General features: G+C 35.8%; 1 protein-coding gene and 1 long non-coding RNA gene across 2 annotated transcripts in view; one reads left to right on the top strand and one right to left on the bottom strand.

The window, feature by feature from the left end:
• The window catches only part of LOC136030916 (uncharacterized), a 145,656-nt gene that overhangs the window by 96,817 nt on the left and 32,040 nt on the right, over nt 1-16,799 (bottom strand). The gene's annotated exons all lie outside the window — the stretch shown is intronic.
• The window catches only part of LOC136030914 (GATA-binding factor A-like), a 69,370-nt gene that overhangs the window by 32,424 nt on the left and 20,147 nt on the right, over nt 1-16,799 (top strand). Inside the window, exon 2 of the mRNA XM_065710020.1 lies at nt 2,572-3,048. Within this exon, the coding sequence (XP_065566092.1) occupies nt 2,613-3,048 (436 nt within the window). The 5' untranslated portion in view covers nt 2,572-2,612. The remainder of the gene's footprint in view (nt 1-2,571; nt 3,049-16,799) is intronic.

Below are 16,799 nucleotides of genomic sequence, written 5' to 3'. Positions count from 1 at the left end.
TACACAAAAAGCTCTCAGAAACGGCGTATCGGCGTTTGTCGCCTCACCACGGTCTGATCCGTTTGTATGATTAATGTCTATTGTTGACTCACGTTTTTTTTTTTTTTTTTTTTGTTATCACATTTTTTTTTTTTTTTTCGTTTTTCTTCAAGTTGTTACTCCACTATTTATCTTTTTGATCTAAGTGGGTTAGAAATAAATATTATTATTATTATATATATATATATATATATATATATATATATATATATATATATATATATATATATATATATATATATATATATATATATATATATATATATATATATATATATATATATATATATATCGTGGCAGGAAAAGGTCGCCAACATAGAATTTCGCCTACGAACCGGTCAGCCATTAGTCACTGACCTTCTGAAACGTAGAAGATGGACATACCTTGGCCACGTCCTCCGTATGCCAGAGGATCGATTCCCGAATACAGTGTATGAGTGACGCCCCGAGGGGAGGCGAAAAAGAGGTCGACCAAGACACACCTTACGACGACAGCACGACCAAGACCTGAGTAATGCGGCGATGTCTCTTCAATCACAGTGGGAGGACGTCATGGCTGCAGATCAGCTTTGAGATGTCTGGCGAGGTTTTGTAGACGCCCTATGCCCCACCCCTGACTCTAGAGGATCTAAGGTCTAAGGTAAGGTCTGGGGAAAAACAAATAAACACGAATCCGTGATCTTTCTTCTGGAAAAAAATACAAAATTCCACATTTTTGCAGATAGGAGCTTGAAACCTATACATTAGGGTTCTCTGATACGCTGAATCTGATGGTGTGATTTTCATTAAGATTCAATGGCTTTTAAGGGATATTTTCCGCTTTTTACGAAAATAAGGCAAATTTTCTCAGGCTAGTAACTTTTGATAATTAGGACTAAACATTATGAAACCTATATATTTAAAATCAGCGTAAAATTCCAAATCTTTTGATGCGTCAATTGCTATCAAAGTTCCATGTTTTAGGGTTTCAAATGATATTTAGCCGGGTCGCTCCCTACTCACAGTTCGTTACCACGAACTGATGATAAGCTTAGATCAACAAAAAGAGAATATGTTCAAAATAAAGGTATTAATTCACAAGAATTAGGGGGAAGGGATAAATCTTTGAAATTCTAGCCGGGGAGCAATTTCGGGTTTTTATCGAATGAGCCCTCTCGCACCATTCTAGGACCACTGGGTCGATACGATCACCCCTGGGGGAAAAACAAATAAAGACACATCCGTGATTTTCCTCTGGCAAAAAATTAAAAATTCCAAAATTCCTTTTAGGAGGTGTTTCCCCCTTTTTTCGATAATGAGGCAAGTTTTCTAAGGCTCATAACCTTTAATGGGTAAGACTAAACTTAATAAAACTTATATATTTAAAATGAACACAAATGTCCAATTCTTTTGACATATCTATTGATCTAATTCCATTTCTTAGAGTTTTGGTTACTATTGAGCTGGGTCGCTCTTTACTAACAGTTCATTACCAAAAACTGTTTGATAAGTTTAGATCAGTAAAAAAGAAAACAAATGTTCAATATAAAGGTTTTAATCCAGAAAAATTAGGGGAGAGGGATATATTTTTGAATTTCTGCCCGGTATAGCGATTTCGTGGTTTTACAGATTTGTTCAATGAAAATACCAAAAAAAGGTAATCTTGAGGAGTCCTTGACGAGCACAATTGCCCCTCTTCTTCTTATCTGCCACCTCTCCTTCCAAACTGATGTGCCTAGGTGAAAATCATTTATAAAGTAGTTATAATAGAAAAAAACCTGATATATGCTCTGAAAAGAACCAATTAGATAAAAAAAATGGTAAATTTTTATTTAAAAAAAAAGGAAAAAAACCGTTCTCAAACGATAGTGAGGCCGTTGTTTTACTCATCATTGTGCTAAGATCTTACATCTTCCGACAAAGAACACTTAAAAGTGAAATTCTAGGACCAAGATCTACTTTTTATGCAGTTCTTTTGCAAACATCTTTCATCATTCTGCTCTGATCAGCGGTCTAAGAGCAATGATGAGTATATCATAAAAGTTCTCTCATCAGTGTTCGATGTGCCAGAAAAATGGCGTTCTTTGCACTTTTTGCTAACATCAGTGATCTATAAGATTTTAGAACAATGATGAACTAAAGAACAGTAATCTGTGCAAAAAGATGTAAGTCAGATCTTAGAAGTCAGACCTTAAGGCTAAAGAATGGGCTTAATGATTTTTCGGTGAAACAGGCCAACAATGCATAAACTCAAGAATTTACCTAGACGGTGAATCAAATAACAATCAGAATTCTCCTAGGGGTAGCATGACTACAAAAAAAAAAACATTGTTTAAACTCTTTTTTGGAAAAAATTATCCTATTTACCCAAATTGGGTTTTATGAATATAGCACAAGATATATATTACCCCTGCTCCGCTCTTTCAGATGAAGCATGTAGACTAACAAATGCTACTTGACTGGACATGCACAGTATCGATACATTAATTTAAAAAAAAAATATATGAAAATTAGTGCTTAAAAAGTATTAAAAATAAATTTTTCACTTCTTAGGTGCCTTTTAAATCGATTTGGTTGCAGAAGTCAGACCAGTTATGTTCCAAGGTTTTCCAAATAGTTCAAATTCAGCTACTTATCAACAAGACCTGACAACAATGTATGCATGTGCTAACCTTTCAAGACCTATGCTGCCAATGCCCTTCAATAGTCCTGTCCTTGCTGGAACCACATCTTCCTCAACAGGTAATCCCTATCCAGCAAGTATGTGGCATAACAGTGGCTCTGGGAACTTTAGTGGTTCCTTTCATGGTGCCAGTGATAATCAAGGACAAAGTTATGCTCAAAATTATGACACTTTTGCATCAAGATTTGGATCCTCAATTCAACAACAATTTGGGACACATCGTGAGGCATCTTTTCAAGGAATGCCGACAACACCATTCCAAGCAGCAGCTTTATCAGCAGCTTATGCAGCACAGAATAACCCTTGGAGAGCTTACGATTTCCAAAACTTCCAGCCAGTTCCATATGGTGAGTACATTCTTTTCTTTAAATATTTTTTTTGCTTTAAAGTAAAAATCATCAGCAAAATCATTTAAAGTAATAATTGCTTAGGTAGCATTTCATTTTTGTATACGACTCCCCGGCGATGGAGATTGCCTGAACTGACCCTGCCAGAGTTGAGAAGATCAGAGTAACTCGCAATTTTGCTCGTCACGGTGATATAACGATCAATTTCTAAGTGGGAGAGCTCCCAGCAGAGGCTATAGCAGTACGGCATTACTCATCTTCTTTGAAAGAAGTTTCAACCGTTTTTTTTTTCGCTGTATAAGACAACAGCTGCGTAATCCCTGCTAAAAAGCAATGCTTCACCTGATTAAGCAAGGGGTATAATTTTCAATGGGGAAGGAAGAAGCAACTGCCCCTCCCTGACGTCGCTTCCCCATACGACCCAGTTTTCTCCCTCAGCTGAGATTTCGTGTCTTTCAAAAATCTTGTCAGAACCAACTTAAGCCTGTATAATTCAAGCATCCTCAGAAACGGGTGGGTTTTCTTTAGTTATTATCCTCAACTTTATGGTACTAAGTGGCTTTTTTTTTCAATTTTTACTGTCATTGTCAATTGACTTGGGAAATTGGCTCGAACTGTGCCCCCCTTAGGAATTTGACAAAATTACGCCACTGGATTAAGCCTTATGATTTTTTTTTTTTACATTCTTTTTCAACCGTTTTAAAACGAATCTTCGATAGATCTGCAGCAGCATCAAGCTATTGATGGTGCTGCAGATCTCGCCACAAAAAAGGTAATACATATCCTTAGCACCACCGCTATAAAATTTCAAAGGGAAAATCCTATGATTGAAAATAAACTATGACTGAACATCAGCGTTGCCAGCGTGATACACTTGTAAGTTTTTTAAGACTTTGAAGGTCCTAGTACATGGTAAATTCGGAAAATCCGTAATTTCTTGTATAGTATGTATATTTTACTTATATTCGCCTCGCCAATTTGTACTTTCGAAACCCATCAGGTCCTCCAAAGAAAAGAGATATTAGCTAAATGCAAAGATAAAACTAAAAGGAATCTTCGAGGATTTCATGAATCTTGGTACGTAAAATGGTGGTCCATATTTGTCCAATAGTAGCCGAAATTCTTAAAAAAACGAATTTTGACTACAATTATAACATCTGAAGAACTGGCTTTTTATGATGATTCCAAACATACAAAACTCATTAAGTTTAATTTTACCCCTCAAAAGCTATGAGCTTGAGCAAATTTGCCTGTTTTTCGATAAGGAGGGAAATACCCAAAAAAGAGAACTGATCTTAATGAAATTCTTACCATTAGATTCAGCATACCAGAGAACTCTACTCTGAAGGTTCCAACTCCTATTTTAGAAAAATGTAGAATTTTGAATTTTTTGCCAGAAGTAAGACCGTGGCTGAGTGTTCATTTGTGTGTGGTCTTTTTCCCCATGGGTGGCTGTGTCGAATCAATATTCTTAAAATAACAAGAGAGGGCCCGTTATAATGGTAAATAGAATTTCTATGGGCCTTTTTAAGTAACCAAAAATATTGGAAGGCAACTAGACACCCTACCAAGCTTTTTTCCCCTGAAACTTTGATTGAAATTTTGTGATAACCATTTGTTTCAACATAGTTGAAAGGTCCGGTAATTAACCCCTATGGATGGCAAAACCCCTCAAGGCTCCTGGGAAAAGGCTCTATGTTACATAATTTGCTAATTGTTTACATATAGGCTAGTATTCGTTCTTGGGAAATTTTAAATAAAAAAAACAAGTTTTTTAACTGCAAGTAAGGAGCGACATTAAAACTTAAAACGAACAGAAATTATTCCGTATATGAAAGGGGTTCTCCCCTCCACAACGCCCCGCTTTTTACGCTAAAGTTTGACTCTTTGTCACAACTCTACTTTTTAAAACAATAAAAAAAAAACTTTAGCGTAAAGAGCGAAGCGTTGCGGAGGGGAGAATATAATTTCTGTTCGTTTTAAGTTTTAATGTTGCTCCTTACTAGCAGTTAAAAAAACTCTTTTTTTATTTAATTTCTGAACGTATTTGAATTAATGCATGTTTTGATTTTGGCTCACCGCACATGAATAATTAAAGAGAAATTTGCAAATTATTTTTTTTTGCTAAATGGCTTTCTCATAGTAATAATCGAACAATTTCGATAAAAAAAGGGGGTGGGGAAGGAGGCCTAGTTGCCCTCCAATTTCTGGTTACTTAAAAACGAAACTAGTGTTAAAAGCGAAAGTTTTTGTTAATAATAAACATATGTACCTTACGAATTAACTTACGTAGCGAACTTCTATATTTGTGTATTTTTTGTTACGTATATGAGGGGGTTTGCCCCCTTGTCAGTACCTCGTTCTTTACGCTAAATCTTGAATTTTCTCCCAAATCTTTAAGAATGACCCCTGAATCACAAAGGCCGTAAAATAAATAGTAGAAATTACTAAAAATACTTTAGCGTAATGAGCAAGGTATTGGGGAGGAGACTGACCCCTTTATTTACGTAATAGTTTATGGTCGTTTTAAGTTTTAATGCTACTCATTTCATCCAGGTGAAAAAAAAATTATTTATTTTCTCTTTGTTTTTTTCAAATAATGCTAGAAAATCCTGCCCCCCCTTCATGGAAATTCTCTACCCTCACGATAAAGTCCTGCATGGAAAGATCCTCCCAAGTAACCCCCGACCAACCCCCACCCCAACGCAAAAACGTCACCCTGAAAACGTCTGTACACTTCATAATAGCCATTACCGTATGTAAACAATGGTCAAAGTTTGTAATTTGAAACCCCTCCCCCGGGGACTATGGGGAAGTAAGTCGTCCCCAAAGACATAATTATTTGGTTTACGACTAAGCTGAAAAGAATGGCTATCTCAAAATTTTGATCTGGTGACTTTGGGAAAAAATGTGTGTAGGAGGGGACCGAGGTGCCCTCCAATTTTTGGTCACTTAAAAATAGCACTAGAACTTTTAATTTCCGTTAAAATAAGCCCTCTCATGACATTCTAGGATCACTGAGTCAATACAATCACCCCTGGGAAAAAAACAAAACAAATAAACACGCATCCGTGATCTGTCTTCTAGCAAAAATTACAAAATTCCACATTTTTGTATATAGGAGCTTGAAACTTCTAAAGTAGGGTTCTCTGATACGCTGAGCTGATGGTTTTATTTTTGTTAAGATTCTATGACTTTTAGGGGGTTTTCCCCCCTATTTTCTAAAAGAAGGCATATTTTCTCAGGCTCGTAACTTTTGATGGGTAAGACTAAACTTGATGAAACTTACTTATTTAAAATCATCATTACAGTTAGTTACCACGAACTATTTGATACAGAAGCTTTTAGGGGGGGATTCTTTGCAGGAGATTTTAAAAGAGGAGAATATTTCCTTGGGAACAAGGGTTCCTGGAATAATTTTGCAGGGGAATTTTTCAAAGGGGGTGGATGAATTTCCTGGCATTACTTGAAAAACTGTTATAAATTAAGAAAACATTGCAAGTTATTTCAAATGAAAGTAAGGAGCAACATTAAAGCTTGAAAACAAATTATTCCGTATGTGAAGGGGGAGAGGTCACTCCTTCCTCTTACCTTGCTTTTTACGATAAAGTTTAACTTTTTGTATAAATTTTTTAAGATTGAGTCTGAATGAGTAGTTATTTTTACAGAACTTTAAGACTTTAGTGTAAAGAGCGAGGGAATAGGAAGGGGCAACAGCCCTCATATACGGAAGAGTTTATTTTCTGTTGTTAAGTTTTAATATTGGTCCTTATTTTCATTTGAAAGTCTAACTTTTTTTTTTAAATTCCTGACAGAGGATGAAGATTTGAGTGTAGAAGAAAGTTTACTTACGTTTCAGTTTTCTTCCAGCATTTCAAACAGTTCGTGGCAACGAACTGTAGTAAGGAGCGACCCGTCTCAATTAACCAAAACTCTAAAAAATGGAATTTTGATACCAATAGTTACATCAAAAGAATTGTACTTTAATGCTGGTTTTAAATATATACGTTTCATCAAGTTTAGTCTTACCCATCAAAAGTTACGAACCTGAGAAAATTTGCCTCATTTTAGAAAACAGGGGGAAACACCCCCTAAAAGCCATAGAATCTTAACGAAAATCACACCATTGCATTCAGCGTATCAGAGAACCTGACTGCAGAAGTTTCTCCTATCTACAAAAATGTGGATATTGGTATTTATTTTGCTAGAAAACCGATCAAAGGGTGATCGTATCGACCCATAGTAATAGAATGTAGTAATAGAGAGTAGTAATAGAATGTTGCAAGAGGGCTCATTCTAACGAAAATTAAAAGTTCTAGAACGCTTTTAAAGTGACCAAAAATTGGAGGGCATCTAGGCCCCCTCCCACGCTCATTTTTCCCCATTGTCACCGGATCAAAATTCTGAGAAAGCCATTTTATTCACCGTAATCGAAAAACCTAACAACTATGTCTTTGAGGACGACGACTCCCCCAAATTCCCCGTGGGAGGGGCTACAAGTTACAAACTTTGACAGGTGTTTACATAAAGTAATGTCTATTGGGAAGTGTATAGACGTTTCAATGGGATTTTTTTGGTTTGGGGGGGGGGAGACTTTGAGGGGGGTACCTGGGAGGATCTTACTATGGAGGAATTTGCCATGGGGGAAGAGAATTTCAATGAAGGGAGCGCGGGATTTTCTAGCATTATTTAAAAAAACAATGAAAAAATAAATATGAAAAGTTTTTTTCAACTGAAAGTAAGGAGCAGCATTAAAACCTAAAACAAACAGAAATTATTACGCATATGAGGTGTTCACCTCTTCGTAATACCTCGCTCTTTACGCTAAAGTATTTTTAGTAATTTCAACTATTTATTCTATGGCCTTTGTGATTCAGGGGTTATTCTTAAGGAATTGGGACAAAATTTAAGCTTTAGTGTAAAGAGCGAGGCATTGACGAGGGGGTGAGCCCTCTCATATACGTAATAAAAATCTACGAATACAGAAGTTCGTTACGTAAGTTAATTCGTAAGTTACCTACATTTTTTTACTAATGAAAACGTTCGTAAAATATTGAAAGTTCTACTTACCTTTTTAAGTAATCAAATAATTGGAGGACAACTAGGCCTCCTCCCCCGCTCCTTTTTTTCTCAAAATCTTCTGATATGAGAAAGCCATTTAGCCAAAAAATAATAATATACAAATTTTAATTAAATTTGCGTTTTAATTATTTATGTGCGGAGAGCCAAAATCAAAACATGCATTAATTCAAAAACGTTTAGAAATTAAATTTAAAAAAAAACAAGTTTTTTTAACAAAAGTAAGGAGCGACATTAAAACTTTAAACGAACAGAAATTACTCCGTATATGTAAGGGTATTTTCTCCCCAACGCCCCGCTCTTTACGCTAAAGCTTTTTACTATTTTAAAAAGTAGAGTTAAGAGAAAGATTCAAACTTTAGCGTACAGAGCGGGGCGTTGGGGAGGAAAATCCCCTTATATATACGGAGTAATTTCTGTTCGTTTTAAGTTTTAATGTCGCTCCTTACTTTCAGTTAAAAAAAACTTGTTTTTTTTTATTTAATTGTAAAATGGAAACTGACATCGTGTGGTATGATGTACCACAAAGAATTTTCTGTGGCACAAGCTTGGTTACAAAACCGGTACCACTTATCACGAAGCGCGGACAACGCTCGTGGACACGGTCCGTTGTAATTCAGTTTTATTTATTTGATAAGTAAGGGGAACCAAAAACTTGGTTGAACAAAAAAAAAAAATCCTCCATTTTCGATGGTGATATTTTCGGTGACAAATTTTTTGAGGTCGATTCAAAACCGAATCAGAAGTATCGAAAACTTTAAAATGATCTGCCACAGTTTCCAACAATACAGGGCTGCATGTTGGAGCGTAATATCCTTAGACATTCAAACAAGGTACATAAAAATGAAAGAAGAGAGACATGGGAGGGAGCGCTGACCCTTCCCCAGCCATCCAGAGAACCACTCGAAAAGTCCAACTCCAGGAAAAGTAGGCGGAAATAAAAAAAAAGAGCATTTCAGTCACCAGTCTACCTCCTTTGGAAAAACCCTCTAAACCCCTGAAAATGATAAGTGTGAAGCGTACATGTATACGTCTTCATTATTGAAGAGAGGCTTGATCTTAGAGGCCTGCGCTCCCTCCGAATAACATTTTTTTAATTTAATGATGAACAAATGACCAATTCTAGTAGCAATTATTCATGGGAAACTTAATTCTAATCAAAGATTTGCCTTACTCTGCACCCTAAACCGAACTGTCAATATTTTTTATGAAATCTTTCAAACCTTGAAATTTGATAAGACTGTAGGCTCTTGCCCACAAAAAGAAACACAGATCGGCATCACCCCTTCAAAGAAACACCCCTTTGCATTAACCAAGAATGTTTTAATTGGTGTAAAGACATTTAGCGCCGAAAAAGGATACTGGAATCCATTTTGGCAATAAAGACAAAAAACAGAACACTTTCGAGTGCAGCCTTAAATCTACTAGCAATGAAAGCTGACAATAAATTGGAAGTCTGGATTTTAAATTTTTCGCTTTTCACATTAAAGAAAAAAAGTAATAGCCATCTCAACCTTTCTCTCATTATAGCCCTAGAAAGCGTTATTGAACCACACTTTCCGTACACCACGTTTGATATACGGTCAGTCAACCGGGTACTTAGAACAGTTTGTAGGTAATTTCTCAGAAAAACATCTAGCAAATCATCAGCCGCTTTATGGAGCACCCGTGCTTCAGAGCCATATTTGACCACTGTCATCACTGTAGCCTCCAATATTCTAATCTCGGTTTGCAGACTTATCTTCCTATTCTTCCAAACTTTTTTAAACATTGTAAAAATACCCTGAGCCTTGGCTATTCTACTTATAAGCATCTTCACAGCTCCCACCGTCTTTACTAATAATACTTCCAAGGTAAGTGAAGCTGCCCACTTGATCAAACTTTTCGGTACCCACTGTCACCTTTTCATCTTCACTTATTCCTAGCCTTTGTAACTTAGTCTTCTTAACATTTATTTTCAAACCTATTCTATCACCCTGAACTGGCAAAACCTCTAAAAGCTCATTCATTTTGCTCACACTTTCATCTAGGATGCTGAAATCATCAGCACAATCTTAGTCCAGGAGAGTTCCCCTCCATTTGATTCCGTGGTCTCCCCTGGCATTTCCTGTTCTTCTTATGACAAAATCCATCAAAATGATCCATATAAAAAGTGGGATAGAACACAATCCTACTTAACTCCTGATTTAATACTCAATTTTTGCTATTTGAAAAGGGCGCTGGAACCTCCGATCTTCTCTGTTTAACTGTCTCTCGATACTTTAGGACCACTGATAATTTCTTAAACCACACTGGCTTGCCACAACATAAAGCAAGAAAACGATCAAAAATGGGGTTTTTAAAGGCCAAACGTAAATACTGAAGAAAACACAAAGTTAATATTTCGAGAGAACGACCACCTCTCTTCTTCAGTGCGAACAAAAAAATATAGTCAAGGAAAAACCTAAATCAAAACAACAAATGCGGAAAGTACAACAAAACCAACGAAAATAACCACCAAAAAATTAAAGATAAATAAAATTGAATAAAAGACTAAAATTATAAGAATAGAATCAAATACCTAACAACAATAAAGCGAATTATTCGAAAATATCCGCGATTTACACAAAATCCAAACAAATATGAACTGCCATCGGCGCATACTAACGAACAACTGAGAAATAAAACACTCAAATCAATTCATTCACTCGATTCACTAAAATCAAGTGAAAAATTCATTCACTCAAACAAAAGTAATAGAATTAAATAAATTGGAAAAGCAGGTCATGTGATTTCTGATTTTAGTTATTGTATTTCTTACGGATACCCTTTGAGACCTATGGGGCTGATAACATATTTGATTATATTATTAGGGAAGTGATTCAAGGTTTATTTCAGGGATTACTGAAGTGTCGGCTTCCCTTTTGCGAAAACCAAATATGACTCGTTTATTCTTAAATCACCTTAATCTCTGTTCAAAGCTAGACATAAAAATGATGGTATTTATAAATTTCAACAGCTTCTCTGTAGTACTGGAAAATACCTTCGTCATGCGAAATTAGGTTAGCTTGGATAAATAAAACAGTATTGTCTGGATTTTTAAAAGTACGTTTTGAGAGGGCAGAGTCAAAATTTTCTGGTTTTTCCGCTTTGTAAGGGTGCTATTAATCGAGGTAGAGTACTGAGTCAATCTATCCGTAAGTCGTTGATCAGTTCTTCTGATGTACCAAAGACCACATGAGCAAGGAATTCTATAGACACGGAGTTTTCAGCTATCGGATAGGGTCCTTACTTTGGCAGATTTGGGAACTGATAGTTTTTCCGGGTCTATAGTAAGTGTAAATACTAATTTTCCTTATATTTTTGGAAATATGGTCTAAAATATGTTTTGCAATTACAGAATTTATTAAACTATTTGGAAAACCATTCCCAAATAAATATCTCTAAAGTAGTTAAGCTCTGAATCCATGAATCGTGGAGAAGTGACCACTCCTCTTTTCATAGAAGGACAAGAAGGACCCTTAAAAAGCGGAAAAACCAGAAAATTTTGACTCTGCCCTCTCAAAACGCACATTTAATAATCCAGGCAATACTGTTTTATTTAACCAAACTAAGCTAATTTCGCATGAAAAAGGTATTGTCCACCACCATAGAGAAGCTTAGAAATTTCTAAATGCCAACATTTAGGTCTAGCTTTGAACATAGATTAAGGTGATATAAGAATAAATGAGTCATATTTGGTTTTCTAAAAAGAGAAGCCGACACTTCAGTAATCCCTGAAATAAACCTTGAGCCACTTCCCCAATCACATAATCAAATACATTATCAGCCCCCTAGGTCTCAAAGGGTATCCGCCAGAAATGCAATGGCTAAAATCAGAAATCAGGTGACCTACTTCTCCAATTGAAAACGTGTTTCTATTGGTATCTTTGGTAGGCTACATCAAACAGTTCGTGGTAACGAACTGTAAGTAAGGAGCGAAGCGGCTCAATAGTAATCAAAACTCTACAAAAAGGAATTTTGATGTCAATAGATACATCAAAAGAGCTGGATTTTTATGCTAATTTCAAATATATAAGTTTTATCAATTTTAGTCTTATCCATCAAAATTTTAGAGCCTGAGAAAATTTGCCTATGAATGAGGGGGAAACACCCCGTAAAAGTCATAGAATCCTAATGAAAATCAAATCATGAGTATTCAGCGTACCAGAGAAAGCAACTGTAGAAGTTTCAAGCTCCTATCTACAAAAATGTGGAATTTTGTTGTTTTTTTTTGCCAGAAGAAAAATCACGGACGCGTGTTTATTTTTTGTTTTTGTTTTTCCCAGGGGTGATCGTATCGACACAGTTGTCCTAAAATATCGTAAGATGGCTCATTTCTACGGAAATTAAAAGTTCTAGCGCCATTTTTAAGCGTCCAAAATTAGAGGGCAACTAGGCCCCCTCCCACGCTAATTTTTTCCCGAAGTCACCGAATTAAAATTTTGAGATACCCTTTTTGTTAATCATAGTCGAAAAATCTAATAACTATGTCTTTGAGGATAACTTAATCCCACACAGTCCCCAGGGGAAGGGCTCCAAGTTATGGACTTCGACCATTGTTTACATATAGTGTTGGTTATTGGGAAGTATACAAATGTTTTTTCGGGAGGGGATTTTTTTGTGTGGGGGAAGGGTCAAAAGAAGGGATTTACGTGGGAGGATCTCTCCATGGAGGAAGTTTTCATTGGGAATAACAATTTTTCCATGAAGGGGGTGCCGGATTTCCCAGAATTATTTAAAAAACAATCAGAAATTAAACTAAGAAACATTTTTTTACTGAAAGTAATGAGCAGCATTAAAACTCAAAACGAAAAGAAATTATCATGTATATGGGGGGGTTCTTTAAGCTAATTTTTTTTAGTACTTTCAAATTATTCTAATTAAACGGCCTTTGTAATTCAGGGAACATTCTTAAGGAATTGGAATAAAATTCGAACTTTAGCGTAAATAGCGAGGTATTGACGAGAAGGAAAACCCTCTTATATGCATTATAATTCCTGTTCGTATTAAGTTTTGATGTTGCTCTTATTTTCAGTTGAAAAAATTGTTTTTTTTTTTCACGCTTTTGCCCATTGGGCCTTTTCCTTCGTTCCACACCTTCGAAAGACCGCAAAGGTCGAGTATTTTCTTGAACTGATTAGGCCACAAACCACGTCTACCGTCCTTCAAGCTCTCCAAATAAGCTGCCTTAAGGAGCCGAACTCTAGGTAGCCTAATTATTTTTTCCCAGAATTTTGCCATTTTAACCAATCTAGCACTCCTTAAGGTAAGAAGCCCTAAATCTCTTTCCAGTGCCACTGAACTAAATGAATCCTTCAAGCCAAAGATTCTCTTAAAAATATCTTAGCTGAACTAGTTCTAGCTTAGCTCCTTTTTCAAAACCCCAAACCTCAGAACAAAAACTCTTTTCTGGATCCTCACGTCATAAGCTGAGCGAATTTACTTCTCAAAATCATATTTATTAGCCTGTTACCTCTTAAACTAAAATCATCTATATGGCAAAACATCTTCCTTAATGCACAAAACTTAACACCCAAATAAACAAGTTCTTCTTTAACCCCTGACCTCATCCCTCCAAAATTAAAATAAATCTCAGAATCAACAGTCCCTCTCTCCTAAATATTAATACTATTGATTTCTTAACATATACATATAAACAAAATGTTTATTTTACTAATCAAACAGTTCGTGGTGACGAACTGTAGTAAGGAGCGACCTGGCTCAATAGTAAACGAAACTCTAAAAAACGGAATTTCGATGCTAAAAGATATATCAAAAGAATCAGATATTTATGCTGATTTTATATATATAAGTTTCATCAAATTTAGTCTTTGTCATCAAAAGTTACCAGCCTGAGAAAATTTGCCTTATTTTGGAAAATAGGGGGTAACACCCCCTAAAAGTCATAGGATCTTAACAAAAATTACACCATCGCATTCAGCGTATCAGAAAACCCTATATAAAAAATTTCAAGGTCCAATCTACAAAAATGTGGAATTTCGTATTTTTTGCCAGAAGACAAATCACGGGTGCGTGTTTCTTTGTTTTCGTTTTGTTTGTTTTTTTTCCCAGGGGTCATCGTATCGACCAAGTGGTCCTAGAGTGTTGTAAGAGGGCTCATTCTAACGGAAATGAAAAGTTCTAGTGCCCTTTTTAAGTGACCAAAAAAATTGGAGGGCACCTAGGCCCCCTCCCACGCTCATGTTTTTCCCAAAGTCAACGGATCAAAATTTTGAGATGGCCATTTTGTTCCGCATAGTCGAAAACCATAATAACTATGTCTTTGGGGATGACTTACCCCCCACAGTTCCTGGGGGAGGGGCTGCAAGTTACAAACTTTGACCAATGTTTACATACAGTAATGGTTACAGGGAAGTGTACCGACGTTATCAGGGGGATTTTTTTGGTTTGGGTGTGGGGTTCAGGGGAGGGGCTATATGGGAGGATCTTTCCTTGGAGGAATTTTTCATGGGGGAAGAGAACTTCAATGAAAAGGCGCAGGACATTCTAGCATTACTATAAAAAAAAAACAATGAAAATATAAACATGAAAAAGTTTTTTCAATTGAAAGTAAGGAGAAGCATTAAAACTTAAAACGAACAGAGATTATTGCGCATATGAGGGGTTCTAAAAATACTTTAGCATAAAGAGCGAGGTATTTAGGAGGAGATAAATACTTCGCTCTTTATGCTAATTTTTTTTAATAATTTCAACTATTTATTCTACGGCCTTTCTGATTCAGGGGTCATTCTTAAAGAATTGGGATAAAACAAGATTTAGTGTGAAGAGCGAGGAATTAACGAGGGGACCAACCCCCTCATATATATAATCAAAAATATAAGAATATAAAAGTTTGTTACGTAAGTTAGTTCTTAAGTTACGTATTTTTTTTTACTAATAAAAACGTTCGTTAAAAATTAAAAGATCTAGTTGTCTTTTTAAGTAACCGAAAAATTGGAGGGCAACTAGACCTCCTTCCCCACCCCTTATTTCTCAAAATCGTCTGATCAAAACTAAGAGAAAGCCATTTAGCCAAAAAAAGAATTAATATGCAAATTTCATTTTAATAATTTATGTACGGAGAGCCAAAATCAGACATGCATTAATTCAAAAACTTTCAGAAATTAAATAAAAAAAACAAGTTTTTTTAAATGAAAGTAAGGAGCGACATTAAAACTTAAAACGAACAGAAATTACTCCGTATATGAAAGGGGCTTTTCCTCCTCGACACCCCGCTCCTTGCACTAAAGTTTGATTCTTTCTCGCAACTCTACTTTTTAAAACAATAAAAAACTTTAGCCTAAGGAGCGGGGTGTCGAGGAGGAAAAGCCCCTTTCATATACGGAGTAATTTCTGTTCGTTTTAAGTTTTAATGTCGCTCCTTACTTTCATTTAAAAAAACTTGTTTTTTTATTTATAGTTATAAATAAAGTGATATGCGGAAGTTTTTGGTCCCAGAGGAAATAGAGGTATCAGGTGACACTCCTATCCTTTTTTCCACCGTTTCCCTCTTCACCAATTTATCTGACTGAACTAAGATATTTTCATCGGCTATAAAAGTGAGATAATCTCACATGACAGTTCGGATTTCAATACCGGCAACAGGGTCGCACGCCAAAATTTGGAAGGAAGGCGCCCCCCTCTAATTAATTAAGACATTTGAGTGCCAGGTAATTAAGCTCTCGTAATGACAGCACCAAGACGGCTGACATTTTGTTTGTACGAAACTCTAATACTCAATATGAAACAAATGTGAGAAATATTTGCTACTTGAGATGTTCGGTGACATGGATATGAGCAAGAGTGGGAAAAAATGATTGGCTGGATATATATATGTGTATATATTAGGGTTTATATTTTATCACTGACGCCAGGGTTGACATTAACGATGATGGAATGAGTCATAGACAAAAATTTGACATTTAGATTTATGCACATAATAAAAGTCTTATCCAGGAACATGTTTCTAGAAGGAGATTAAGCTTAGAATAAAGATTTAGACTCGATAATATAGACATGCAAATGTAACCAGAAATGGAATTTTCTATGCCTCGTTTTCCAAAAAAGCCGAATTTTGCTAAAATGTCAAAATGAAAATCTTGATCTTATCCAAAACTTCGTCATCAGCGGAGGGAGAGAAGTACAAAGAAAGGACTCAGTTTGAAGTCAAACGAAAGGTTGCAAAAACAGGTAAAGAGTTGGGGTTATTTGGTTTCTCTATTTTATATACAATTGAGAAATAATGTTATTGGCTCACAGAAATATGTCACACTAATAGACTAATAGAATGAGAGCACACATTTTAACATGGGTAGCTCTTTTTATCGCGGAAGTATATTACAGTAATCTTTCTTTATGTATTTGATTATACTGAAATATTAATAGATCAAAAGGCCAGATCATGGCTGAAACGATAGCTGCCACCCACTAAAGACCAAACTACGGCCTGTAATAATCAAATTCGCCATTTGTAACCAATTAAGGAACGGTAACTAGCAGTTCAATTAATTCTAATAATAAAATGTTTTTTTTTTTTTAATATATCCCCTCAAAATGACGTCGGAACGAAATGAAAAGCGTACCATTGCAATAACCATTATCGAAAGCCTTCTGCAGGTAAACTACGTTTCCCCCTCACCATGAACAACAAG

Source organism: Artemia franciscana, chromosome 9 (assembly GCF_032884065.1).
Source record: "Artemia franciscana chromosome 9, ASM3288406v1, whole genome shotgun sequence".
In the NCBI taxonomy this organism is placed as follows: Eukaryota; Metazoa; Arthropoda; class Branchiopoda; order Anostraca; family Artemiidae; genus Artemia; species Artemia franciscana.
The sequence above is the reverse complement of the archived record's forward strand: the minus strand, read 5'-3'. Positions and strand labels throughout refer to the sequence as shown.